Source organism: Numenius arquata, chromosome 19, assembly GCF_964106895.1.
Source record: "Numenius arquata chromosome 19, bNumArq3.hap1.1, whole genome shotgun sequence".
Taxonomy (NCBI): domain Eukaryota; kingdom Metazoa; phylum Chordata; class Aves; order Charadriiformes; family Scolopacidae; genus Numenius; species Numenius arquata.
The window spans coordinates 63,483-87,737 of NC_133594.1; the positions used below are offsets into that span (position 1 = coordinate 63,483).

Consider the following 24,255-nt stretch of genomic DNA (forward strand, 5'->3'; position numbering starts at 1 on the left):
GAGAATCACAGAACAGTTTGGGTTGGAAGGGACTTTAAAGGCCATCTCGTCCAAGCTTCTGCCATGAGCAGGGACATCTTCAACTAGATCAGTTTGCTCAGAGCCCCATCCAACCTGGCCTGGAATGTTTCCAGGGATAGGGCATCTGCCACCTCTCTGGGCAACCTGGGCCAGGGTTTTCACCCTCATAGTGAAAAATTTCTTCCCTATATCTAGTCTAAATCATCCCTCTTTTAATTTAAAACCATTACTCCTTGTCCTCTCTCAATAGGCCCTGCTGAAAAGTTTGTCCCCATCTTTCTTATAAGCCCCCATTATGTACTGAAAGGCTGCAATAAGGTCTCCATCCCCAGCCTGTGCTGATACCAGAGGTTGCCCCGACCCAGGTGCAGGACCCTGCACTTGACCTTGTTGAACCTCATGAAGTTCAAACAGACCCACTTCTCCAGCCTGTCCAGGTCCCTCTGGATGGCATCCTCTCCCTCAGGCACGTCAACCGCTCCACTCAGCTTGCTGTCATCTGCAAATGTGCTGTGGCCCTTGACCACACAGTCTGCAAATGTGGCTTGACAACATTGATGAAGATATTAAACAGTTCTGGCCCCAGTGTTGACTGCTGAGGGACACCACTCATCACTGATCTCCATCCGGACATTGAGCCATTGACAACTACTCTCTGCATGTGACCATTCAACCAATTCCTTATTCCTTATTCACCAAACAGTCCACCTATCAAATCTGTATCTCTCCAATTTAGAGAGAAAATGCTGGGAAGGAATATTTGAAATGGACAGAGAAAAAGAAAAGCACCCCCTAAGACTTTTGTGGAACCTGCAGGCAAGCGTTCAATGGCACTCCTAAGGCAGCATGACCCTCTCCATCCTTCCTTCCAGAATTCCATCGAGCCATGGAGTGCCCCCAGGTGTCCTCAACAAACACAAACCCCTTTATAATGCCTCAGGAATGGTAGTACCAGGCCACAAAGGACCTTGGCCACGCTCCGGGCCTCTGCAGCGGGAAAGCAGTCATTAGGCAAAACACAGTATCCCTGCAAAGTGCACTGTGTTCCAGAAGGAAAATATCTCAAATGTTTCAGAACATTTGGCCAGAAAGGAAATCCTTCCCTGACCCAAAGCAACCCAGTGGATTAACACTGAGCATGAAAGCAAGATAGCAAAACCAGGAAGGTGATAACTAGCTTTTACCGCTGTTCCTGGCTCCCAGGGAGCAGTGTGTATCGTTACACGGGAGACAGAGAACGCTACGACTGACTCTTCCACAGCCAGAGAGGCTCAGGGGAGCTAACCGCTCTGCCATCACTTTTGGAACAGCTGCAAGAGGTCAGCCAGGCCCAAGTCACCACTCAGACTGCACATCCAGAGATGTCCCTGCCTCACCCTCCCTCCATCCTCCCGTCCCTACCTTTCACTATTGACACGGTGTTTAGTCTGCTGTTTCCCTTTGTCCTTCTGCGGGGCCGAGTCTTCTAGAAAGCTGTGGTCCAGGCTGTCATCAGGAACGAAGTCCTCCACGCTCTGTACTTTTGCAGGGGCTTCAGGGTGGGAAGGTGGAGAGGCAGCAGCAGGATCTGCATTAGCAGCAGTAGTTGTAAAACACAGGGTTCACCACAAGCAAGACAGAAATTTGCTTTTTACAGATCGATCGTGCCCAGGGTGGCAGCAGCCACCAAGCAGGACCTTGGCTGCAGCAAGGGAAGAGGAACGTTATGCCCAGGATACTCAAACCTGCCCAGAATCCTGCAGGAAGGCGTTCACACCACATCGGCCGCTGTGGTTTAAAACACACCAGGCTGACCGGGGCCCTCAAATAGCCTGGGAACTCTCTGGCGTGTAGCTGACGGCTCCACAGTGAACACTGCGACTGACTGTACCACAGCCGGACGTCACACCCACGCTGTGCGCACCCTCCTGTGAGATGTCCCTTCATTATTCGCTTACCTCTTCCCAACTGTTCAGCTCACACACTCACCTCCTCTTCCCTTTTCAACTCTAACTGTCAAAGGCTGGATTTTTAACACTGTGCTTTTAGATGCCCCGTGTAACCAAAAGCTCAAGAGCTACTGCGAATAGAGACTTGCTTTACTATAGCTTACTGTAGAGACACCATTACCCATCCTCAAGGTATCAGGATGAAATCTCATGAAATTAGCATAACTAAGAAGCCTAACGCAATTAGCCTTTTCAGAATTTGCAGTATTCAATCTTTTTCTTCTACCAGGACTGCACTTCACATCTAGGCTCTTTTCTTTTGGCTGAACAAGATCTGTATATATTTTTTCTAGATTTTGCTCTACTAGTACAGCTTTCAGATCATTTTTGCATACAAATAACGCTATTACTAATGCCATAGAATAGCGTCAGTGTAAGAAAAAAAACAGCCAAAAGAATTACTACTGCAAGACTTCAAGGGAAAGCTTAAATAGCAGCTCCCATAAAAAAACAAGTATTACATTGTGACAGTGATTTTTCATCTGCTTTCCAATTAGCTAGTTCCTAGGTACGTTCCAGCAGAGGTGCAGACCCTTGTAACGCTACACAAACTTAATCACACTCATAGATCAGCTTTTTCTAGCCATTTTTTGCAGCCCTCCTAAAAAGCACTCTTGAGAGACCAGGACTGCAGGCCACAAGCCTAAAACAGTTCTCAAGCTAAGTGATAGATTTAAGAAAAAAGAAGAGAAAGAAAAAAAACCCAAAACCCGAAGAGTGTAACACTGGTAGTAGACCATGTCTTTTTTCTACGTACCAATACGACTAAGGGGTTTTTATTGACAAGGGACTTCTAACATTTGCTCCTCTTTGCTTGTGGGTAGGAAGAGCCACCAACAAACTGAAATGGGTGTACTGTGTCATACCTGGCAACAGAATCAGGATGCAGAACATTGTGTGCTGATCTAAAACTGAAAGATTTCAACATCTGAAACTGCAAACCGTGTTCCCAGCACCTCCTCCTTTCTTTCTGTGGGTGTCTCAAAAGCGCTGTGAGCTTCAGGGATTGACAGCTTGAGAGGGAAGGTATTTCCAAAGGGTGATTCAAACCATGTCATGCTAATGATTTTCAGGCAGTGCCAGCTCTGCAGCCCCAGTTAGCTTCGCAAACAGAGCAAACGTGGCAGGCAAATTAAGGTCCAGATCAGCAAAAGTGCATGCAACAAACCGCTCAATGTATCCGCCCTGCCCCTCTGTCCGGCAGGGGTTGGGGCCGAGTGCTGCTCTGTTCCATGTGTACCAGCGCTGAGGAAGAAGCCAAGGCAGGCTGCCTTCCTCCTCCCACCATCTCTGAAGGAGCATATTTCCCTGGAGGGGAATCCGCTGCAGAGCCCGGACTTACGTGATCATTTCTGGCTGAATAACCTTTAAAACCAGCACTCTGCTGTTCTCCTTTAACACACAGGAGCCCTTTTGACCTGCCAGACTCTTGTGAAGACAGAGCTTCAAATAGCTCCTCCAACTATTTTTCTTGCTATTCAAGAGGCATATGTACTCCTGGTAAGAAGGTGACAGATATTTTATTAACGTCCCCTGCACGTTCAGTACCTTCCCCCTGAAGCATGCTGCAGCCACCATCCAGCTGGCTGGGGACAGTCCCCATCCGAGCTCAGCACAGAGACAAACCAAAACGCTGATCAGGAGAAAAATAGAGTGACAGCACAGCTCTCCTTGGGACACACACTGCACACACACAGGGCCTGTCTGCTCAGCCTCTCGCAGGGAAAAAATGGAAGGAAAATACAGAAATGTCCGCGGGTGACAACCAGCACCTACCTGGCTGGGGAGGAGAGGGCTCTGACGCGGGAGCCGTCCCAAAGAGACGTGAGATGATGCTGCGCTTGGGCGGTGGGGCTGCAGCTGGTGGCGCTGGGGGGGCTGCAGCTGGCGGGGGCGCGTGCGGCTGCTGGGCCTCGGGGGCAGGCACTGGTGAGAAGGATGGGGGGGGTTCAGGAGAGACAGCAGAACTGGTAGAAAGCGGCTGCGGTGGCTGTGGGGTGCCGGGGCTGGAGCTGCCCGTCGATGTGGAGCTGGGAGGTACGATGGGTGACTGGGAGCCAGAGGAAGGGCTTTGCCCGTTAGTTGCTAGTGGTGATGCGTGTCCTCGACTTCGGGCTTCCATCATTTCAAGGAAGCTGCAGGGAAGATAAATTGCAAATGTAAGGAATGGAGAAAACGTGCTCAACAGAGCACTAAACATGATGCTGGGCTGCTTTGGCTACGAGGGAGGGCACAGATCTGCTTTTGGTGATGCTGCAACTCCCTGGGCCACAATAAATCTGGTTCACCCCTGTGAGCTAAACTCACCCGATCCGCATCGAGGTGTGGAGAATCCCAACTTGCTGAGCACTGCAGGATGAGACCTGCATTTGCTGGGAACTCCCTGGATAGACTGACTACAACAACGTGCCAGGGCTTGAAACACAACCTCAAGTCAGTTCTTGGACATATGTCTCTAAGGGAGTAAGTGCTACAGGAATGGCGCATTTTTAGATTCTGTAGAAGAGACCAGTGTTCGAGAAAACTCAAATGCTATAAAAACCTCTTCTTTCAGCCAAGAATGGATTTGCAAGGAGAATCCTTGAGCGTCAAAAGAAAAGAGCTACCCAGAGGGCTCAGAGAACGTACTGCAATTATCCTCCTTGCCCAGCGCAGACACAGGCAGTGCCCCCCAACATACCCCCCCCTCTGCGTGGGAGGCAGCAGAGCCAAGCAGCAGAAGCTCTGGAGCGAGTTGTGGTCCTGGCTGGATTCCCGGCTAGAAATAAAGCCTGTACCACTACAGAGGGTGAAATGCTCCAGCTTTTAGAAAAGGAAACCAAGTCTACTGCTGCTGCAGCCTCTCCTGCAGCCTGTTTGGTTATAGCAGTCCTTTCAGAAGCTGCATGCACAGAAACACTGACAGAAAGCCAGGCTTTCGCTAGGAAATGGTCTCAAAATAAGATCTGCTACATGCCACATGTCTGAGAGATATAAAGAGGACACCCACAGTGAAGTATCATGTACAAAATCTAGCACGTCTTGGTCTCGCCTCTTGTTTCATTAAGCCTAATGAACCCAGGGCACAGAGGCTCTGGGTTCAACTGCTTCTGCACAACAGACTCACTGTGCTCCAGGCAATGAGTGTGTCAGAGCAGAGACTCCTCTCCCATCCAGAGCACGACCTCATCCTCCAGGAACTGGAGCCAGACAGACACCTTCATTGGATTGACTGCTAAGCAGAAAGCAAACAGCAGGGGCTAAAAGACTCTAAACCCCTTGGAGACATAATTTACTATTTTAAGGAGCAACCTGATACACTTTTAAGGAACAAACTAATACACTTTGCCACCAGCAGAGTCTGGAGCCCTACAGAACAACATCCCCAGGAAGCTGTTACTAGAATTGGAAAACCAGGAATCCTTCCTAACTAAGGAACTGGCTAAAGTGGAGATATAGTACTAAAAAGCGGTATTAGCTAGGAGAGAACTCCTTATAGAGTTCCTCAAGGATTAGCCTTGAGATATATTTCAGCATTTCAACAAAGCGGCACAGATGGGGGAAATGCTCATGGGGCTGCAAGTTGGGAGGCAGCATCAACAGACAGGAAGACAGGGACAAGATACAGAAAGAACTGGATGATCCCGAGTAACAGAAATGGGAAGAAAATCCACAGTAGAAAGGAAATAGTCCTCTGCTCAAGGGCTAGGAAACACATGTTCTTGCTCCAAGTTCCCCACATGTGAATGGCAATGGCTGGGAAAGAGTCGCCTCATGCATTCCAGAAGATCAGACTAAAGGCTACAACCGTAACGCTGCCTGGCAGGAGCAGAAAAGGAGCCTGGCTGTCACACAGCGTCCACCGCCTCTCCCCCGGGACCGCTGTCAGAGCACCTCAATTAGTGCCGAGCTGTGGTAGCCTCACTGATGCTTCCAGCAGGATGTGGGGCAAGGCTGACGTGCTGCCACCCAGCAGCCTGGCTACAGCAAACAAGCTCCCGGCAGCGCAGAGATCAGAGTGTGCAACAGAGCATCCATTCCAGCATCCTCCCTCCCAGGGGATCAGTAGCTGGGATGAGCTGTATGACAACACATTCCATGGAAAATGATGCACGATCTGTCATGCACCAAAGAGAAAACATAAAGGAGCTTAACTCCTGCACTGAGCTCTGTGGAGGCTGCATCGGGTTTGTTTGGAAGGCACACAATGCATCACACACACTGCAGATATATCACAGTGTATTTTCAACGCATGGCTGTCGCTGTGCTGCAGGGCCGAGCAGTCGCACATCACTGCTTTCTTGAGGAGGGGGTCACCGTCCATGGCACCGAGCATCCCTCAAGGCAGACTACGCACGGCATCTGCACTGAGGGAAAGATAAACCAAGGGCACCTGCAATTCAGCCCTTGTCCAACCAAGCGAATGCTCTGAATCCACACAGCCATGTGAATTGCTATGGCCTGAAAAGCCGTCCACGAGACTTGCCTGCACAGGAAGCGTGGCTCCGCAGATCCATGCCAGCAGCACTGAGTGCTAAATTCTGTCATCCCTCCCCTCTGAGCTTTGACTCAGGGCTCCTGGCGAGCCGAAGGCTGAATGGCTCTGCTTTGTGGCACTCATCCCTCCTCCTCCCAAGCCTGCTCAGGGTTAAAGACTCCTGCCTCCCAACTGTGGAGAGATTAATCCCAGCTGATCCACATGCACCCCCTGCTCCTGTTTATAGCAACAGCGATCTTGGCTGGAAGGGCTGCAAGCTCGGTCACTGCCACATCCAGCATCCCAGACACTGATGCCAGCACTGCTCGCTCTCCTGGCTCCTGAGCTCTCTGGCTGCTTATGTGAGCACCAAAATCACCAACGCAACAGGAAAACAGAACCCCAAACCTCCAAGTCTCTGATCAGGATGCTGGTCCTGCCATCAAGGCAACTGGGTGACTCAGGTAGGGTAAAATGATTGTACAGTGAAGGCTAAGGAACAAGGATCCTCCGTGAGGTACACACAAAGTACACATATAGTCATTTTAGGATACAGATATGAAGCTCAAAGAGTACTTAGAGCTGGACCCAACAAAGCACAGGATACTCTTTACAATATCAGGATATCTGAAGATTTACCATACTTTGTATGGCCAAAGCTGCCTGTTTTGGAAACAACCTGCTTTGTTCTGGGCAAGTAGCCAGCTCCAGAGGGAGGGAGGGCTGCGACTGCCACCTGTTTCTCCTGCAGAAACACATGAATTTTAAGAGCTGGAGGGAAAAAACGCTACATAACTGAAGTATAAAGAGTGTCACCCTTCCCTCCAGCTCAGCCAGCCTGGAGAGTAACACACATGCAAGCATCTCCTGCACCTGCTCCTGTGCCTTGCTCACCTACATTATGTGAAGGGCATAAGAACAAGTTATTTTTAGGAGAAAGACACAATGGTTATTTGGGGACAGCACAACACAGGCTCTTACCCCAGCATAGCACCAGGGAGAGCTGTGGCACGTGTGCTTCATGTCACCTTCCTCATCTCCAGCCAGACACATGGGCCAAGCTGTATGCTGCGTGCCACGACACTGGGGAAATATGGATGGTCTGATACTGGTTTTACACGGGCTGCATAAACCAGCTCTGCTGAGCTTTCATATTCATATCTTCTTCCGTAGAAGAGGTGGGTGGAAGAACAGCATACATGAAAACGCTGCCAGCAAGCTCTCAGTAATTTCCAGGGTGGAGGTGTCTCAGCATCCTCCACACTTCAAAAATACTACATAATGCATGAATGCTGTCTCTGGCTTTACACACGCTCTGCAGAGGCACAAGTGTAGCTGTTTTGGGAATGCACCAGGCCAAACCTGCCACGCGTCTGTTTTTTCTCATCTTCTATACAATCTGGCCACTGTGTTCCTTGTTCTCTCATTTTTCCAGTCCTTTGCAAAAGGACTCACTCAAAATCTTACTGCGGAAGAAACAGCCTCATGCCCACATGAGGTGCAGCAGACCAGGTCCTACTAACGCACAAGCTGAACTCCTGCTGAGACCCGAGTGCGCTGCTTCTGGCTGTTACCTAGAGAAACCAAACGTGCCACACAAGCCCATATGGGCTATCTGCTCTCACCCACCTGGGCTCCTTGTTTGCCTTTCAGTCCTTCCACTTCAGATCAAGTCACAAGTCCTCATCCTCAACCCCCCTGAATAATTCACTCTCAGTTGGACCTGCTTGCAAGAGGAGACTTTTCTGCAATTTTGAAGATGAACATGCTCTGCGGGAACAAAAATTCATCAGGGCCTGAGGTTCCTGTTGCTCTGCTCTCAGAGCAAGCAAAAGAAAGCACAAAAGGACTCGTTAGCCTCACAGTTCACTCATGTTCATTTACTATTGAAGATGGGAGCAGCCTGAAGCTTTTGGGCTTCTGGTTCTAACGTGCTGTGATCAATTTTTCAAATGTATTTCATGTGGCAAGAAATGCTTTGGGTTATTTTACTAATTGTGAAAATGATGATTAATAGGCCGTGTGACATCAGTTTAACTGGGGTTATTAAGGGTTAGATTTCCACGTTTGTTTTGGGCTCGTTAAAGGTACTGAACCTTATTCCCCCTAAGCCCAGGTCCCTGAATGTGCACGCAGACGCCAAGCTGGGTTGAATCCTGCTGCCCAGGCCTTGGACAGTACGGTCCCTCCCCAGAGCTCCTCAGGTTTCCACTTGACACAAAATGGGTGCAGTTATCCCCCCTCCACAACATACTGGACACGCTCCATGTTCTCCACTTCTCTAGCAAAGTCAATGACAATAGGGTTAGCTGTAATTAATTCTTAATGCAGTCCCACACAAAAAAAGTTGACCTAAAGTCCATCACTCTGGCTCCTGATCTGTCTGACAGCAACAGTGATTCACAGCAAGCGGAAACGATAAAGGTGGGGCAAGGGGAAGAGAAAGTAAAAGTGTTTTTACTTTCTTAACTGGTAATTCAGCCTCTAGCTGGTGCGATTCCGGACCTTCACTTCAACAGAGCTGAAGATCTGGGAGAACAGCTTGGGAAGCAGGTCCTCCTGCCAGACACTGCTGGTGGCACTCAGCACCACGGGATTCGTCAACACAGAAAAAACAAACAAGGAAATAACCCCCCAAACCCAATCTATGACTTCATAGTGAATAAAGCTGTCTAATGCAGGGAGCATTTCTCCCAGGAGAGTCCTCCTCAGGAGAGAGCAAATGCCTTTGCACAGTCGCTGGTCCATCGTCTTCCCCACCCAGCCAGAAGTACCTGGCTACCCAGGGTCCCCGGACAAGGCAGGTGACAGTCGTACGGCACTGCTGGGAAAGGACCCCCATCACCAGGCAAACCTGGGACAGGTCCTTCTTCTGCACAAGTTGTAGCTTGGATCATACAGAGTCTCAGAAAATCTGAAGTTCATCTGCTTTGAATATATTTCTATCAAGTCTGACTAACAGTTTGTGTAAGAGCTCTTAAACGCAAGGAGTAAGTGATCTGAAAATTAATTTCTTATGAACAATTCCTGTGAAGAAGTTGGACTTTACAGTCACAAATCAAACAACCACACAGCGGTTCACAGATGACAATTTCCTGAAGCTTCTCAAAACTGAGTATGAAAGAAGATGGGATATCTCATAAAGCATAACTTAAGTATTCCTTTTCACTAACTTATATTAATCCCTAGGATGGGAAAAAAAGTTAATTCAAAGAGAGCTGACTACTTAACCCCTGAAATTAAATTTTGTCTTTTCATATGAAAAAAGAGAGTAATACTAGAAAAAATGCAGCCAAAGGTAAAAGCTCATGAAAACCATACATTAAATCTGCTTCTTATTAACTTTTGCAAACGTTTCCACCAGCAGTGTATTCCTGAAAAAAATTAGTATGCAGAAGGAGTTTTGACAATTTCCCAAAAAGTATTTCTCCATGTGTACCGTTCAATGAGGGATCAGGCTGAACATAAGTTTTCTTTGTGACAGAAGATAAGCTGGGTACAATTAAAGATTGAAAAATTGAGCAAATTAAGTAAAAATTCTAAACAGAGTAAAAAAAAAAAAAGTCATTGCTGTTTGTTTAGTAAGAATTCAGGAACTCCAAAAGAGCTGAAATTTGTCAGCATTAAAAATGTAAAATCAGAGAAACCACGGGGAAAGCAGCAGAGCAGGAGGAGCGGCAGCGGAGGGGAAGAGCTGGGCACCGCGGCAGAGCCCAGGCAGCACTGGCACAGGGCAGAGGCACAGCGTTGTGTGCCACCTCGTGTCTTCTCGGGGAGCCACGTCTGGGAGCAGTGACGGCCTGTCCTCGGCGACCCAGCTGCAGCAGGAGCAAGAGATCTCGTGCTCTTTCTGTTCTCACTGATCCAAATTTAGCATCGGTCATTGTGCCAGAGCAGCTCCTAGACGGGCGCGGGGGTGAATGAAATAACCAAGATGTCCCAGCACTGTCACCTCACCTTGCTCCATGGCCTGATTTTATAGCAGGAGAGCAGGAATTGCCTCGGAGGAGGTGCTGCAGCAGCCACACCACGGCCTGTGGACACCTCCCCTTGCTGCGCTTCATGCTGGCCAACAGCAGAACTCTGTGTCTAAATTGAAGCCATCAAGGTAAGGGCTTCATATCTGCCAGGGGCCATCAGGTCACACTGCACCAACACAGATGCTGTATACACCACGGTGAGCGTCACAGGACAACGCACCAGGTGCTCATTTTGACATCTACAGCAGTAGCATGTTAAACATCCCAAAACGATGGGCACATGACAAGGATGGATGGAAGGACCTTCCCAAGCCCTGACAGAAAGCCCCATTGCAGACCCGCCTCACAACTGCAAGCTCTAATTCCCACCACGCACAGTCGCCATGTGCACAGATTCTCTGTTCTTCAGCCTACACTATTTACTAAGAATCAGAACTTTACCCAAACCTGAGTTCCCTGCCGCATGAGCGTGGTTATTTCTTTAAATAGGGACTTTGGCTAAAGGACTCAAGCCTGAAACGCTCCTGCAGGGATAAAAAATGAATGTATGAAGAGTACGCTTTTCAGCTCTGGGGTTGAAGTAACCCCTTTGCAGCTTATCTGCTTCAGAGAGGTGCTGCTGGAACAGACAGACTCTTTACTTCTACCTGGGGTGCAGAGAAAAGCCTCAAAAATCCTGAAATAGCACTCTATTTTAGTCAGTGTGGTCAAAGTACTCAGACATGACATGGCCTGATCTTTTCTTTTGGGATCAGTGGCTCAAGCCAGGAAGCACTCAGGGATAATTTAAAGACCTTTCTATAAAAAAGTGTTATTTTCTGAAAGCAAAGAGCACTGGTCTCAGTATATAAACGTGCAGCTGCTGAAGCAAAAGCAGAAGTTGGCCAGCTGCATAAAAACATCAGTTCATCATTTACTAAACCAGAATCCTAGGAAAAAGTCTTGCTTTTAACATTTTAGCGACTCCTCTTCAGTCAGGCACCATGGCTAAGGTATTCCTTATGCCGCGTTAAGCCAATTATGCAGCCTAATCGTGCAATTAGCCCCCTGCAATGCCAGCCCTCCCCAGCAGCCGAGCAGCAGCCCTTTCCCACAGTGCAGGAGAAGGGCAGCCACTGCCCAGCCAGAAGATGGGCATCTTCAGCTGCACCCCATCGCCTGCTCCCCCCGTGCTCATGAGCTGCTTTGGAAAACAACAGCCCACTCCCACATGGGCCAAACGTTCATCTGGCTTTGGAGTTTCTGCAGAGGACTCAGAGGCTTCTATTGAGGTGATCCTCGCAACCCATCGACTGGCCCAAAAGGCAAGAACGTGCCTTCGGACCACCCAGAGCAAGGTGAGCAGGCTGGCCCTAGGATTCTGGCTGCTACCACACTGCAAACAATACTCTTTAGTAATCACAGTATTTCTGCAGGAGCATGTACCCAGAAAGGGCACTCTCTGGCAGAGGAAGCACCCCAGTATTATAAAATGGTGTATGGTGGTGTGGTTACACTGGATGGGATGATCCAGTCTAATATCCATATGGTGCTGGAACTAGGAGTTCTTGCCATCCCACCTGGGCCAGCACCATCCTGCTGCTGCTTGCTTTAAGTTCTGGTGGTAGAGCAGATGCTTCTCAGAGCTAGCCCAACTGACATTAACCCAGAAGTAGATATGGCAGAAGGCAGAGCTGAAGTGACACGTGCGAGGGGTCCAGCAAACACTAAAGCTGGTGTAAGGGTGAGAGGTGACAAAGCAGCAAGATCTTCTGGTCTAAGTTTGGAATAGCTCTGCCAACTCTCGGTTCTCTTAAGTATCTTCCCATTACTGATGCAGTATAAACAAAAGCACTGGAAAACAATCTGACAGCCCAGCCCACACAGCCCAGTCCTCTGAGCAGGGACATGAAGAGAATTGCTGCAAGCACAAGGAGACTAACCAGTCCCTAAGTGAATGGATGAGGTGAATGCTCTGGGAACAGCCCTGCTTTGTGTGTACGTGGGCTCTGAAAGGAAAACACACAGACTAAGGTTATAAAGCTTGAAACTTGCTCTGAAAAATGCTTGTTAAAATGGCTGTGCATGAATATTTCATAATCATCGATTCCAACTTCCAAATAAAGCTGCCTGTAAAGAATCTTTTTTTCCAATTCCATCCTGGGGTTGATTTTTCTGCCTTGCACATCACTGCCGTAAAGACCTTGCAATGGGAATTCATGGAACACATTTGTCAACAATGTACAAATCTGAAGAGAGTCCTGTTCTCTGTGCTACAGAGGCTTTGTAGGGCTAAATCTGGCAAACGCTCATTGCAAGCAGCAAGCAAACAGACAGGGCACCGAACAAACACAAGGCAGCAGGAACCAGCCACTATTTCAAACCAGAAATGCACTGAGGAGTCTAGAAATATTCCAGAAGACAACAGCAGAAGACAACAGTAGAAGACAACAGTGTTGTTGCTACTACTTTCTGCCTACCCCAAGGCACACAATACACAGGAATGCAATGGCCAAGAGAAGGGGAACCATCTTGTGTGCTGAGCAGCAGAGATGGAAAATATCCCCTTTCAGCACCAGAGGCTGCAACACACACTTATCTGCAACCCCATCAGCGTGTGCTGCCTCCAGGCACTGCCCAGCTCCACCTCCACCACCCTCCCCAAGATGACGGGCCTGTAGGAACCAGACCCTTTCACAGGGACCCCCAAGTGCATGCTTTATTTCAGGTGATGCCACTTAAAAGTGTCATTTTACAAGATCCAAAGAAACCCTAAATGTCACCCCTGGGACCCTTCAGTCTGGCCACATGCCATAGCTGGGGCTGCCCAATATTCATGTGACACTTAAATTGCAACAAAACAGTTAGAAAAGATGGCTCAATGACATACAGTTCGTAGTTTTGATCTTCTGTCTCTTGCTGCACTGACAGCTCCTCCAAAGTTGCATCAATATCCAGCTGATTCGTCTCCAGCTGCCGTAGCAACGTCTCCCTCTGAGGAAAGCAAAACAAGCTGGGTCTGAGCAGGAAGGGTCATTGTAAGGGATCTCTGCGCTCACAGGGTGCAGCGAGATCTTGTGTCACCACTCTGCCCACAGCAATCAATTAAACAGGAGCTTTGGGCCCTCTCACCGTGTTCAGTTCAAATACAGAAGCACAAAGGGAAGCTGAAGCAGTAGCAAAAGTACGTTAATCCAGAAAGTCTGTGTGTAAGGAAGTAATTTGTTCTGTGAGCTGTGCTCAGCCATCAATCAATAACGAGTGATTTCAGACCCAGCACCAGCAGCTGCACCTGCAGAACTGCACCAGCTCCTGCGGAGAAGAGCGGTGCAGCCCATCCATCCCGAGCTTTTATTTACTCCTCTGCGAGTAGGACCCAGCTGATGCAAAACCTCACAATCATTTCCTTTTTATTGTCGGGGTAGATGAGTGAGCACAACTTGTCAGCTTGGTGAACCTGAGAAGTCACTGTCCCTCTGCCTTCAGGTGCTGCCCCGCAGGTGGGGGACAGACACTCCAGTCCAGTTCGAGTGTGCAATAGAGTGAGTTGGCTTCACTAATGTCACACCGGGCAGCTAAATCCAGTCCTTCCCTTTCCACATTTCCAACAGAATCCAAGCAAAAACCTCAGCTGAGGGGAAGTGCTGGCTTAAAAGGCTCAAAAATCAATTGCAAATGGTCATGGGACACTCCTCCGGATGGCAAGGAGCAGAGATCAATAACTACAGCATTGCTACGACTGTGCGCACAGCCGGCCCCACGGGCTCACCCGGCACCAACCTCCTCAGCCTCTGTCCACCAGCCCCGGCTGCACCACGGCCCCGAGCCACGGGGCTAACACAGCGTCCATCACCACAGAACCAGACTTTGGGACCCCCTGGGCAAAACTAGAGCTGTCTGTGGCCACCGCCGCACAACCACAGCCCCATCGCCTCCACTTGCCCACAGCCGGGCACTGGCCGGGCTCCCACCGCCGGCCTCCAGGGGAGGGTCCAGCTCGGGGCACAGCAGGCACTTCACACACCAAATTCTTAAGTCACAAGTCATGCTGTTGAGCGCCTGCAGGCGTCATCAATCCTCCCTCTCCCACCGCCTGCACGCTCAGTGCCATGGAAAGCAGGGGCAGGTTGTGGTGGGGTGCGTCCAACGGCGCTTGGTGCTGCACAGCAGGGCCACCACCCCTCGGGGGGCCAGGCGGCACCTCCGCCCAGACAGAAACCCCAGGTTTCCTCTAAGCTGAAAAGGTTTTGCTTTTATCACTGTCTCATGCTCAACGTGCATTCAGGTTTTCTACGACGATAACTATTTTTTTGAAATTTAGCATCAATAACTGCAATGATTTTTTAATTCCGTGTTTGAAAACACCCAGGCTCACAGCAAAAAAATCCCGCTGGAGTAAAAAGCACAAAAGGCAATGTGCTACATAATTTACAGACTAAAATCCTTATGGGAAGACAAACATGGAACAGATCCACAGGAGGCTACAGAGATGCTGCACGGGCTGGAGCCCCTCTGCTGTGAGGACAGGCTGAGAGAGTTGGGGGGGTTCAGCCTGGAGAAGAGAAGGCTCCGGGGAGACCTTAGAGCCCCTTCCAGTCCCTAAAGGGGCTCCAGGAAAGATGAGGATAAACTTTTTAGCAGGGCTTGTTGCGATAGGATAACGGGTAATGGCTTAAAACTAAAAGAATTTAGATTCAGACTAGATACAAGGAGGAAATTTTTTATGCTGAGGGTGGTGAGAGCCTGGCCCAGGTTGCCCAGAGAAGCTGTGGCTGCCCCATCCCTGGAGGGGTTCAAGGCCAGGTTGGAGGGGGCTTGGAGCAACCTGGTCTGGTGGGAGGTGTCCCTGCCCAGGGCAGGGGGTTGGAACTCGATGGTCTTTAAGGTCCCTTCCAACCCAAACCATTCTGTGATTCGGATAAAGCAGAGGCATTCAGTATCCATGTGCATGCACTACTGACAACACAGTTTCATAGAGATGACAACTTTGGAGCTACCAAGAAAGCGCACAAATTTAAAAACGAAGTATCTCATCTGCCTTCCATAAAACACACCATACTCCTCTGCCCAGGGGAGCAGTTGGGGCACAGACTGAGCCCTCCACGGAGCAGGTTGATTTATATCAAATTCCACCACGACTTAAATCAGCAAAGAAGATTTAAGTAATTTTGATTTTGTGTATTTATAAGACCAGGTGATTCACAGTAGCTGATAACCTTTACCATGCTAATTTACTGGAAGATACATTCTTGAAATTTAAGGGCTTCTATGATCATTTCAGCTAATTTACTGCTTCTAAGGCATTTAGATTCTTCATTTTTACCTTTGTCATTGTGTAACCAGCTTGGACTGATCCATATTTCCTTTGCTAGGTAATTTTTATTCATCATATTCATTAGCTCTAACCAGATGGAAACTCGACTTCAATTAACATGTATACGAAGAATTATGAAGTCATTAGTTAACTCTAATTGCCTTTATTGTGGTATACAGACAACAAAATTTCAGTAAAACATGCTATACATATTTAGCCTTGCTACACTAAACAGAAAAAGCACTAATCAAGATTTTAGAAGTAATTCTAGCTTTTAGAATTCAAATTCTAGATTTTAGAATTCAAGATTCAAGAAACTCAAAATTTTAGAAGATATTTCATCCTTTCATGTTATTCATACAGGGGAAGCAAAAATGAGAAGAGAGCGCAATTTTTCTGCTTCCTTGTCCTCAGTTTCCTAAGATGAATGAAATAAATGCTGAGCAAATTAGCTGAATAAACATAAGACAGAAGGGCCACTGCTCTCCAGTGCTCACCTTAAGCACTTAGATAATGGCTTTTATTAAACAAATGCTTTGCTGTTTCTCATACTTTGGCAGCAAGACACATACCAGAGTTGTATTTTTTTCAGTTTTCACAGATTAGAGTAAATTAAGAACTTCGATTTAATTACAAGAGAGTTGCATTTAATTTTGTAAAAATTCATCACTAATAATGGACTTCCAAATATTTAAAAAACAAATTCTATTTTACCATGCTGGTATTAAAATATTAAAGAAAGCTTATTTTTAGCAATGACCCAAAAGAAGCGAATCAATCATGTGCTACAGCCCAACGCTTTGGCTGACTGCCACTTCCAAGGGCTTCCTGGGCAGAGGCAGTTTCACTGGCTGCGGAGCTGTGTCTCCTTTCAGCGCAGCAGACAAAGATCCGGGCTCACCAGGTCCCATTTGCACATTTTGTGGGCCACCAGCTCAGCAGGAGCGCACCCTCGGGTCTGACCATCCTTCCCCTGGAAAGGAACCGATAAATAATGGAAGAGCCCGGGCTGCTGGAAGGAACCTGCTCTATACCGGGGGTATGGATTTCAGCCACCACTTTCTTTATGAAAGATGCATGAATGGAAGCTGAAAACAGAAATGTGCAACTTAAAACCACCGCTCCCAGCACCAGCTCCACGAAAGGACAGCGTGAAACCTCGCGTACGGCTGAACAACTGCCCTTCCGTGCGGGGGCTGGCCTGAGGGAGACAGAGAAACCCCAGAGACCGACTGAGAACGATTAAATATGTGTATTTAATACCTGGCGACGTTCTTCTTTAACCCTGCTTTGCATCAAAGTACCAGGGAGATTACTCCTTTCTGGAGCCTGTTACTGGCAACTCTCTCTGAAGGTATTAAGCAGAATCTTTAGAAATTAAGTCTGCCTGTGATTTTCCTACAAAAGTTACCGTCGTACTGCAAGTGGTGAATCAGGCCCAGTGGGGCCCACCTCGGCTCCCCATGTCCCCAAAGGCTCCTCATGGGTCTCTGGGAGCAGAGAATGCCCAGAGCCACCAGCAGCAGCCCCTGCGGAGCAGCACTGAGCTCTTCTAATAAACCTGCGGCATAAATGCAAGTGGCATTGGAAAAACTAAGCGCAGCACATCTCATCTGAAGTTTGACACCAAGTAAAGCCCCAAAACCTGGGTGGAAGCACCCAAAAGCCTCCACATTTGCAGTGTCACCTGCCTCAGCACAGATTGGCAAGGCCAGGGATCTCTTGCACACAAGTAGGAAACGCAAGAAGCCTTCTCCACATTGGGTCCTACACTGTGACTTCTATCAGAAAGCAGAGAGAAGCACCTGCCTGCAATCCCTGCATGAGCACTGAGCTATAGGAATTAGTTTTGGCCTTGCTTTTTTGAAGGAAAAGCCAGGCAGCTACAGTCCGAGCACCCTCTCCTTGAACGACAGGCACAGGACAACCTCCTCCACTGCCACCTTCTGCATCGAGGTCAAGAACAGAGCAAACATTATTTACAAGCACGGTTCACATGTGCCTTTCCAAATCTCACCCTGCGCATTTGGGGAACTACACCACAATGAGAAGTCTTTTTAGGTTTGTTTCTGCAGTTTTGAATTATTGAATTACTTTACATGGAGAACACAGGATTTGGGACTCTGAGCACCTGCACCTTTTGGACTGCTCCCAGCGGCACCCTGAGCCCATCGAGCAGGAGAACAAATGTGGGCTGGTCACCCCATTTCCATCACCTCTCCCAAGCAATCGGCCCAAACATTGGAATTCCAAAACAACTAAAGGTTATATCAGATTTTTTTTCTATTTCCCCGAAAACCAAGATTTGTCCAAGAAGTTCTCCGGCTTTGGGGACAATTACCTTATCTGTATGTCCTAATGGCCTTCATTCTCAGATTAACAGATCACGTTTACTTATACACAGCACATTCAGATGAAAGGTGCCCTAGGACTCGCATCCTAAAGCTGCTTCCAAGCAAACCTGATACTACAAATGCTTCAGTATTTCCTGCTTTATAACCATGGTTAGGGAAGTTACTGTAAATACTGATTATTAACAGTATCATTACAAGCAGCTTCCAGAAACAAATGTGGCAGAAAGGCTGTACTAATGTCCTTGCCTCTTATCAACACCTATTTGAGAAAAAAAGGAGAGATCTACAAAACTGACAAAAGTAACCTAGGAACTAATTATTCTGCATGATTTCCACAAGATATCACTGTACCATAGAGCCGAGGTTATAAAACCAAACATTTAACCAACACCATACTGGTAGAGTTCAATTTTCTCCACTGAGCAGCAAGTTGGGTTTATATCTCAGATTCCTACAATTTCCTCCTCGAAAATTTATTGTTTGACTTGTTTTACTGGGTTTTTATATATTCGATTTTCTTATCCTGGTCCCATCTGCTCCATAGCCTGAGGACATGGAAACATCCACTAATACATCCGAGCTTCTTCCGAACTAGCATTTCAGTGGGAATTATTTGTATAAAAATACACACAGACATTTCAGCTACTGGTGAAAGATAATCAAGATCAACCACCCGTTTTTTTCCATCCAAAAGAGAAGAATGATACAACATCGTATGTACCCCCAAAAAGTGTATGGTGTTGATGCCAAAGGACCCCTGTACGACCACCCCAAAAGGTCCTCTTCTAAAGGAACACAGCTGAGAATTCCACCCTTCTGTGCCCATCCAGCCTTTGCTTGTCCCCTCAGTCCACCCAAGAAACCTCAGTTATGAAGGAAATAGGAGACTTGGATTTATGGGCAGAGGATCCAAGTAGATCAGTTACCAGTAGGGCAAAGACAGTTGTCCCTGGACTGTTTGGTTCATGACCAAATCTCTTCTCATCTGAGTTTTAACTGAACAGAATTTAAACACAAAGTTTAACAAATGTGCGTATGTAACATTTTTGTCTTGGTAACTACACCACGGCATGCAATTTTCTTGCCAGTGTTATTTGTCACCTGGGATCCTCTCTCCAGAGGTAAGCATTTGCCAACAGAGAAGAGTCCTCTCGCAAGCAGAGACATGTTTAAGTCACAGCCACCAATGTACTAACATAATTTTGTTAACAACTTACAAAACCAAAAATCTACTCAGGATCCTTTAAAAACAAAAGAAACCCCAAATACCAAATTCCTGCCTCAGAGACAGTGAAATCTGTCCCACCCAGCACATCAGGGAAATGCCCTCCCTCTTACCTGCAGCTGCAAGAAGGGGATGTTGAAGAACTTGTGCAAGTACTTGAGGCCAAAGCTGTTCTTCATGGAAGACTCAGCATAGCGAAAATACGAGGAGCCGGGAGGCCTGTCTCAACCAAAGAGAGAGAGAGAAGAAAACTGAGCAAAGGCCAGGGACTGCATAGACACAGGAGCGGCACTTGCTGAACTACACACCATGAGCAGCCCTCATTTACAAGCCAACCCCTCAGCCCCCAAATGTAGGCCAGCAGGTCACTCTGCGAGGGACTCGCTGTTTTGTTTACAGACCAAATTCACACTTTGTTCCAGAAAAATCCTGCACTTTGTTGCAGAACCCAGCTGTTGTTGTATTGCAACGTCATGGGGCTGCCAGACTAAGAAATCCTATGTCAGGACACAGGGCCACAGGTTCACTAAACCGGGGGTTTCACAGCTGCACAAACCGTTCAGTTCTCAGTGAAGGTTTTGTTTTAAAAGCACAAACAGAGCTACATTAAATTACAAGCATCAGCAGTTGGCATGAAAGTCAGTTAAGTCACATTCAGAGATGAACTTGTAAAGAAATGATGACATTACAGAATGAGGCCTTAAAACTGATACCATCTCTGTGTGCCTGATGCAGGTACAAACAAGTAAGAGACTAGGAAAATGAAAAAATGCCTTAAAACCACACAAAAAGGTACAATCTATTGAATCCTGAACAACAATTAACATTTTATATTAAATAACAGAGAGCCTCACATCTCTGCATAAGGGAAAATCTTGCCTGGCTGGCCAGGGAGGTGCCAGGCTTGGCTGGGCCCAGTAAATGCTGTGGGAATGCTCTTGGAGGAAGAGCACGGAAGGCAGCAGCACTACCTGCTTCTCTTCTAGCAGAATTATTCGGAGAACATTGTGCTGCAGGAAGAGGATAATTTCACAAGAGAAGGACAATCCAGAAAAAAACAACTTATTGGGAAAAGCACTTCTGAAAGGCAGATGCCGACAGGCACTCACTGTTTCCAGGAATATTGCTAACAACGTGCCCGGTACAGACTCCTCATGCAAAATGAAGCTGCTGTACAAGACACTCAGAGCTCTGAAGGCCAAAAAGCTAGGCACAGGGTCAGAGGATGAACATGACGTGCATCTCAAACATGGCAGCAATATGGTTACCTACGGCTGATGAGAGAAGCCGAGGTCTGCTCCCCTCCTGGTGACCGTGGTGCCACCCTACCTGTTTAGATTGTCGATAAGGTCCCGCACATCGCCAGGCAGAATGACCCGGTGCTCCCCCATATCTCGGTAATTCCCAAGCACGCACACTGGAACGTGGGTCGGCACTTTAGGAAGCTCCCTCAGAATATAGTTAAAAGTCCTTCACCATAGGAGAGAGAGAGAAAGGCAGGTGAGTGGGAAACACCATTCTGTGAGCAGTTTCATGCACAAATTACAAGGGGAAAAAAACAAAACAAGAATTTTTTTTCCAAAATCCTTCCAAGACTGTGGCTCCTTTGCCCCCCCACAGGGAAATACATTAACTGTAAATATGTTTGTATCATTCTTTATTCAAAAAAAAATTGACAAGTCCAATAATCCACTTCCACCAGCAACCTCACGTCTCCTACAGCAATATTGCCCTCAGTTCTACAAAACTCACAGGGGTCAGCAGAAGAAAAGGATTCCCTCCCTCCAGCTGTCACAGACTCACTGACACACACCAAACCTGTAAAATACAGGCTGAAATACAAAGCAGGAACTCTTACCACCTCCTCTTCCCACTCTGGCTTCCATATGTCTCTCACCCTCCTCAGCAGATGTGCAAAGTGAACAGTTCATTATTTCTTTACATTACTGCAGCTCAGGGCCTCTGAATAATCCTTACTAATACCAACCTTCCTGGGAACTTCTCAGGAGCATTCCCCTTTCCCTTGTGCTCTGGAGAGCAGGGTTTTGTAACATGCCCAGCGTACTCTGCACCGGTGACAGCACTAATTACCAAGCCTCAGACAGCCCTGTATCAGAAACTGCAGCACACAAGGCCCCGGGGACACTGCTTGTTTGAAACAAGCCCAGGAGAGGAGCGTATTAGAAGCCATGTCAGAAGATAAAGCTATTATTTTAAGGGATACAAGCTTGCTTCAACTCATTAGGCTGGTTGTCAGCTCCAGAGTCCATCTGGGAATTGAGAGGCCTAGAAGTCATTTGTTTTCACCAAACCCACAAGAATGCCATGGTGCGTGCTGCTGGAGATGTCTCACCACTGCTTGGTGATGTCGAACATCATCACTACCCCGTTGCAGTTTTTATAGACGTCCAGGAACTCTGCATCCAGAGCCATTTCTGACTCTGCCTGAGGAAATCAAGGCAAAAGACACAGTAAATAACTTGATTTAACTTCAGGCTTGTACAGAACACAGCTGATACAGCGCTGAACAGGCAAACTTTCTAACGCGACAGTCACTGTAAGAAGTGTCTATGGATTTCCCATCGTCATCATTTAAGCAAGACACCTGGTAGTTCACAGCTTCCACTGCCCACGGGAGCAGGACCAGAAGCACCTGACAGTCTCTGAAAAAAGCACGTCTGACGGCAAATGCTAAAACCCAGCCCCCCTCTTTCCCCTGTGTCCCCAAATCCTGTGTTGACAAGATAACTCCATATGAGCTACAGGATGGAGGACAGAGGACACAGCTTGCATTCCATCTCTTTGTGACCAAAATATTGACTGTGCTTCTAACGCTTCTGCTGTATAAAGCCAGGGTGTTGTTTCTACTGAGTTTCTCCGTTGCAGGGCTGAAAGTACTTATTACTACCTGATTTTTCATCATTTGGACTCTGCACAATGTAAAGTCCAGCACTGGTATTGCACTCAGTCTCCAAGGCTCCTGCTGGAATTTGGTGCCTATGGAATAATTCTCACTCATTTCCCAGGATGGAAAACACACTGACGTTTGTGAAGGAAGAAGCAGCTGCAATAGCTGTTCTCATAAAGGATTTTTCTCCACAGGAGAAAATGTTTAAAGAAAATTCCCCTAATCTGACCACACAGATTGAGTAGGACTGGCACCCTGGGGAAAGAGGCCACAGGCCTCTGATCAGTCACAGCCCTGACTCACCCCCAGACCTCAGCTCTCTGCGCATCGGTGATGCTGCCCTTCCCATCAACTTCAACAAAGCCGTTATTGAGCGAGTACCAGGACACTGTCCATGCACTGAGCACCAAAGGGCACTGACACAGAACCAGGAGTAATAAAGCTCTTTTAAGAGCTGCAGCAGAGATCATGGGATCAAGGGCCTTTAAACTGATTTTTTCCTGAGGATAAAATCGTATGTATTTTGAAAGAGGTGCCATGGAAGTGCACTTGGAAAGCGGCAGTGTGGTCTCCCACAGGGCACTTGGATCTTCTGCTGTAGAACAAAAGGACACACGTTTGTGCAAGGGCCTTAAGGAAGCCACTCTGTTTATTTTTACACACCAGGTAGCACTTCCACTGCCCCCTCCTCCACTGCATTTCAAAGGGTGTTAAAAGGTAATTGTTAGCCGAGCTTTAAGGAGCAGCCAGGGAGCATGGCACCAAGTGACCTCTTCGGGTCCCACAAGAAGTCCATTACAAAAGGACTTCCTGCCACTGAGGATGTGCAGACAGGTACAAAGCTACCGACTAAACATCCGGGGCACAGTCACTCCCCAAAGACAGAAGGGAAAACAGCAGGAAAGTTGTGGTGAGGGCATGGACAAGGATCAAATACACAAGCAAAAGAGTGAAGAGCATCAGGGATCACACTACCCATCATCTGCAGCCAGGCCAGCGGAAACAAATATAGAACTTACTCTGCATGGACCAAAGGTGGACCAGAGGCCTCCTGCTAAGAGGCAGACATCTGCGCTAAAGGTGACTCACCTCCTGAGGGTCATTTTCCAGTTTCAAACCGTCTCCTCGTTTTTTGCATTTTCCTTTAAAAGAATTATAAAAAAAAAAAAAAAAAAAAAAAAGGCATTACACGGGGCAGAGAACTCCAGGATGGATCTGGGCAGGACCACAGCATTTTGAATATGACCTTAAAGCAGATCCAACTTCTAGTAGAAGCATGGGGAACGAGGAGGGGTGGGACAGGCATGCCTTGCTGAAAAATACCAGCTACCCTGTTGAAGAATACCAGCTAGAATAACTCAAAGATGAATAGGAAGAAAGTCTGGGGCAGCTTAAACCAGGCTCTTCACAGCATAAAGTCACTATAACTGAGTAACACATGGTTTGGTGCACACCCTGATCACAAAGGGAAGCCGCTCTGTTGCACTTTCTGTTGCATTATTGTTAAGAAGCAGATAATGGTGGGGCTGCTGTGACTGACCAGCGTGACCCCATACACAGCCTTTCTGAAGGTCACCAACCTGAAGCCAGCAGTTTTGTCAATAAACGTCATCTCAGAGCCCAGTGGGTGCTTTGGGCTGACTTGTGACCAAAAAAAAAAAGGGGTGGCAAGAGACTATGAGAATTTAACAGCCAAAAGACAGACAGAACTTACACAAGAGGAAATCTAAGCAAAAGCAAATAAACTATGGTGAGGGGGCGGTGGAGAAGTGGAGGAGAGAGAGCCTACACATTGGTGAGAGGCCAGAGCCAGAGGATCAGGTCTGGTCATCACCAGCAACGGTGCAGAAAGGAAATCTCCAGAGGCATCATCCAAAGCTACACACCAGAGAAACGCACAGAAATAAGCTAGAGGACAGGTACAACGCTGATGAAGTTCATAGGGAAGTACAAGAGGCACGAGCTAATCACCTGGAAAAGACACTAGAAACCCACTATAGAGACTTGCCCTGCGGTGCCATGGCCACCAT

General features: G+C 47.6%; 1 protein-coding gene across 1 annotated transcript in view; it reads right to left on the bottom strand.

Moving 5' to 3' along the window:
- The window catches only part of RABL6 (RAB, member RAS oncogene family like 6), a 61,115-nt gene that overhangs the window by 17,453 nt on the left and 19,407 nt on the right, over positions 1-24,255 (bottom strand). The window contains exons 4-10 of the mRNA XM_074161276.1: positions 23,315-23,367; positions 21,671-21,762; positions 20,647-20,787; positions 19,431-19,536; positions 13,315-13,418; positions 3,786-4,144; positions 1,423-1,588 (exon numbers count right to left, since the gene is read on the bottom strand). Of these exons, the coding sequence (XP_074017377.1) occupies positions 1,423-1,588; positions 3,786-4,144; positions 13,315-13,418; positions 19,431-19,536; positions 20,647-20,787; positions 21,671-21,762; positions 23,315-23,367 (1,021 nt within the window). The remainder of the gene's footprint in view (positions 1-1,422; positions 1,589-3,785; positions 4,145-13,314; positions 13,419-19,430; positions 19,537-20,646; positions 20,788-21,670; positions 21,763-23,314; positions 23,368-24,255) is intronic.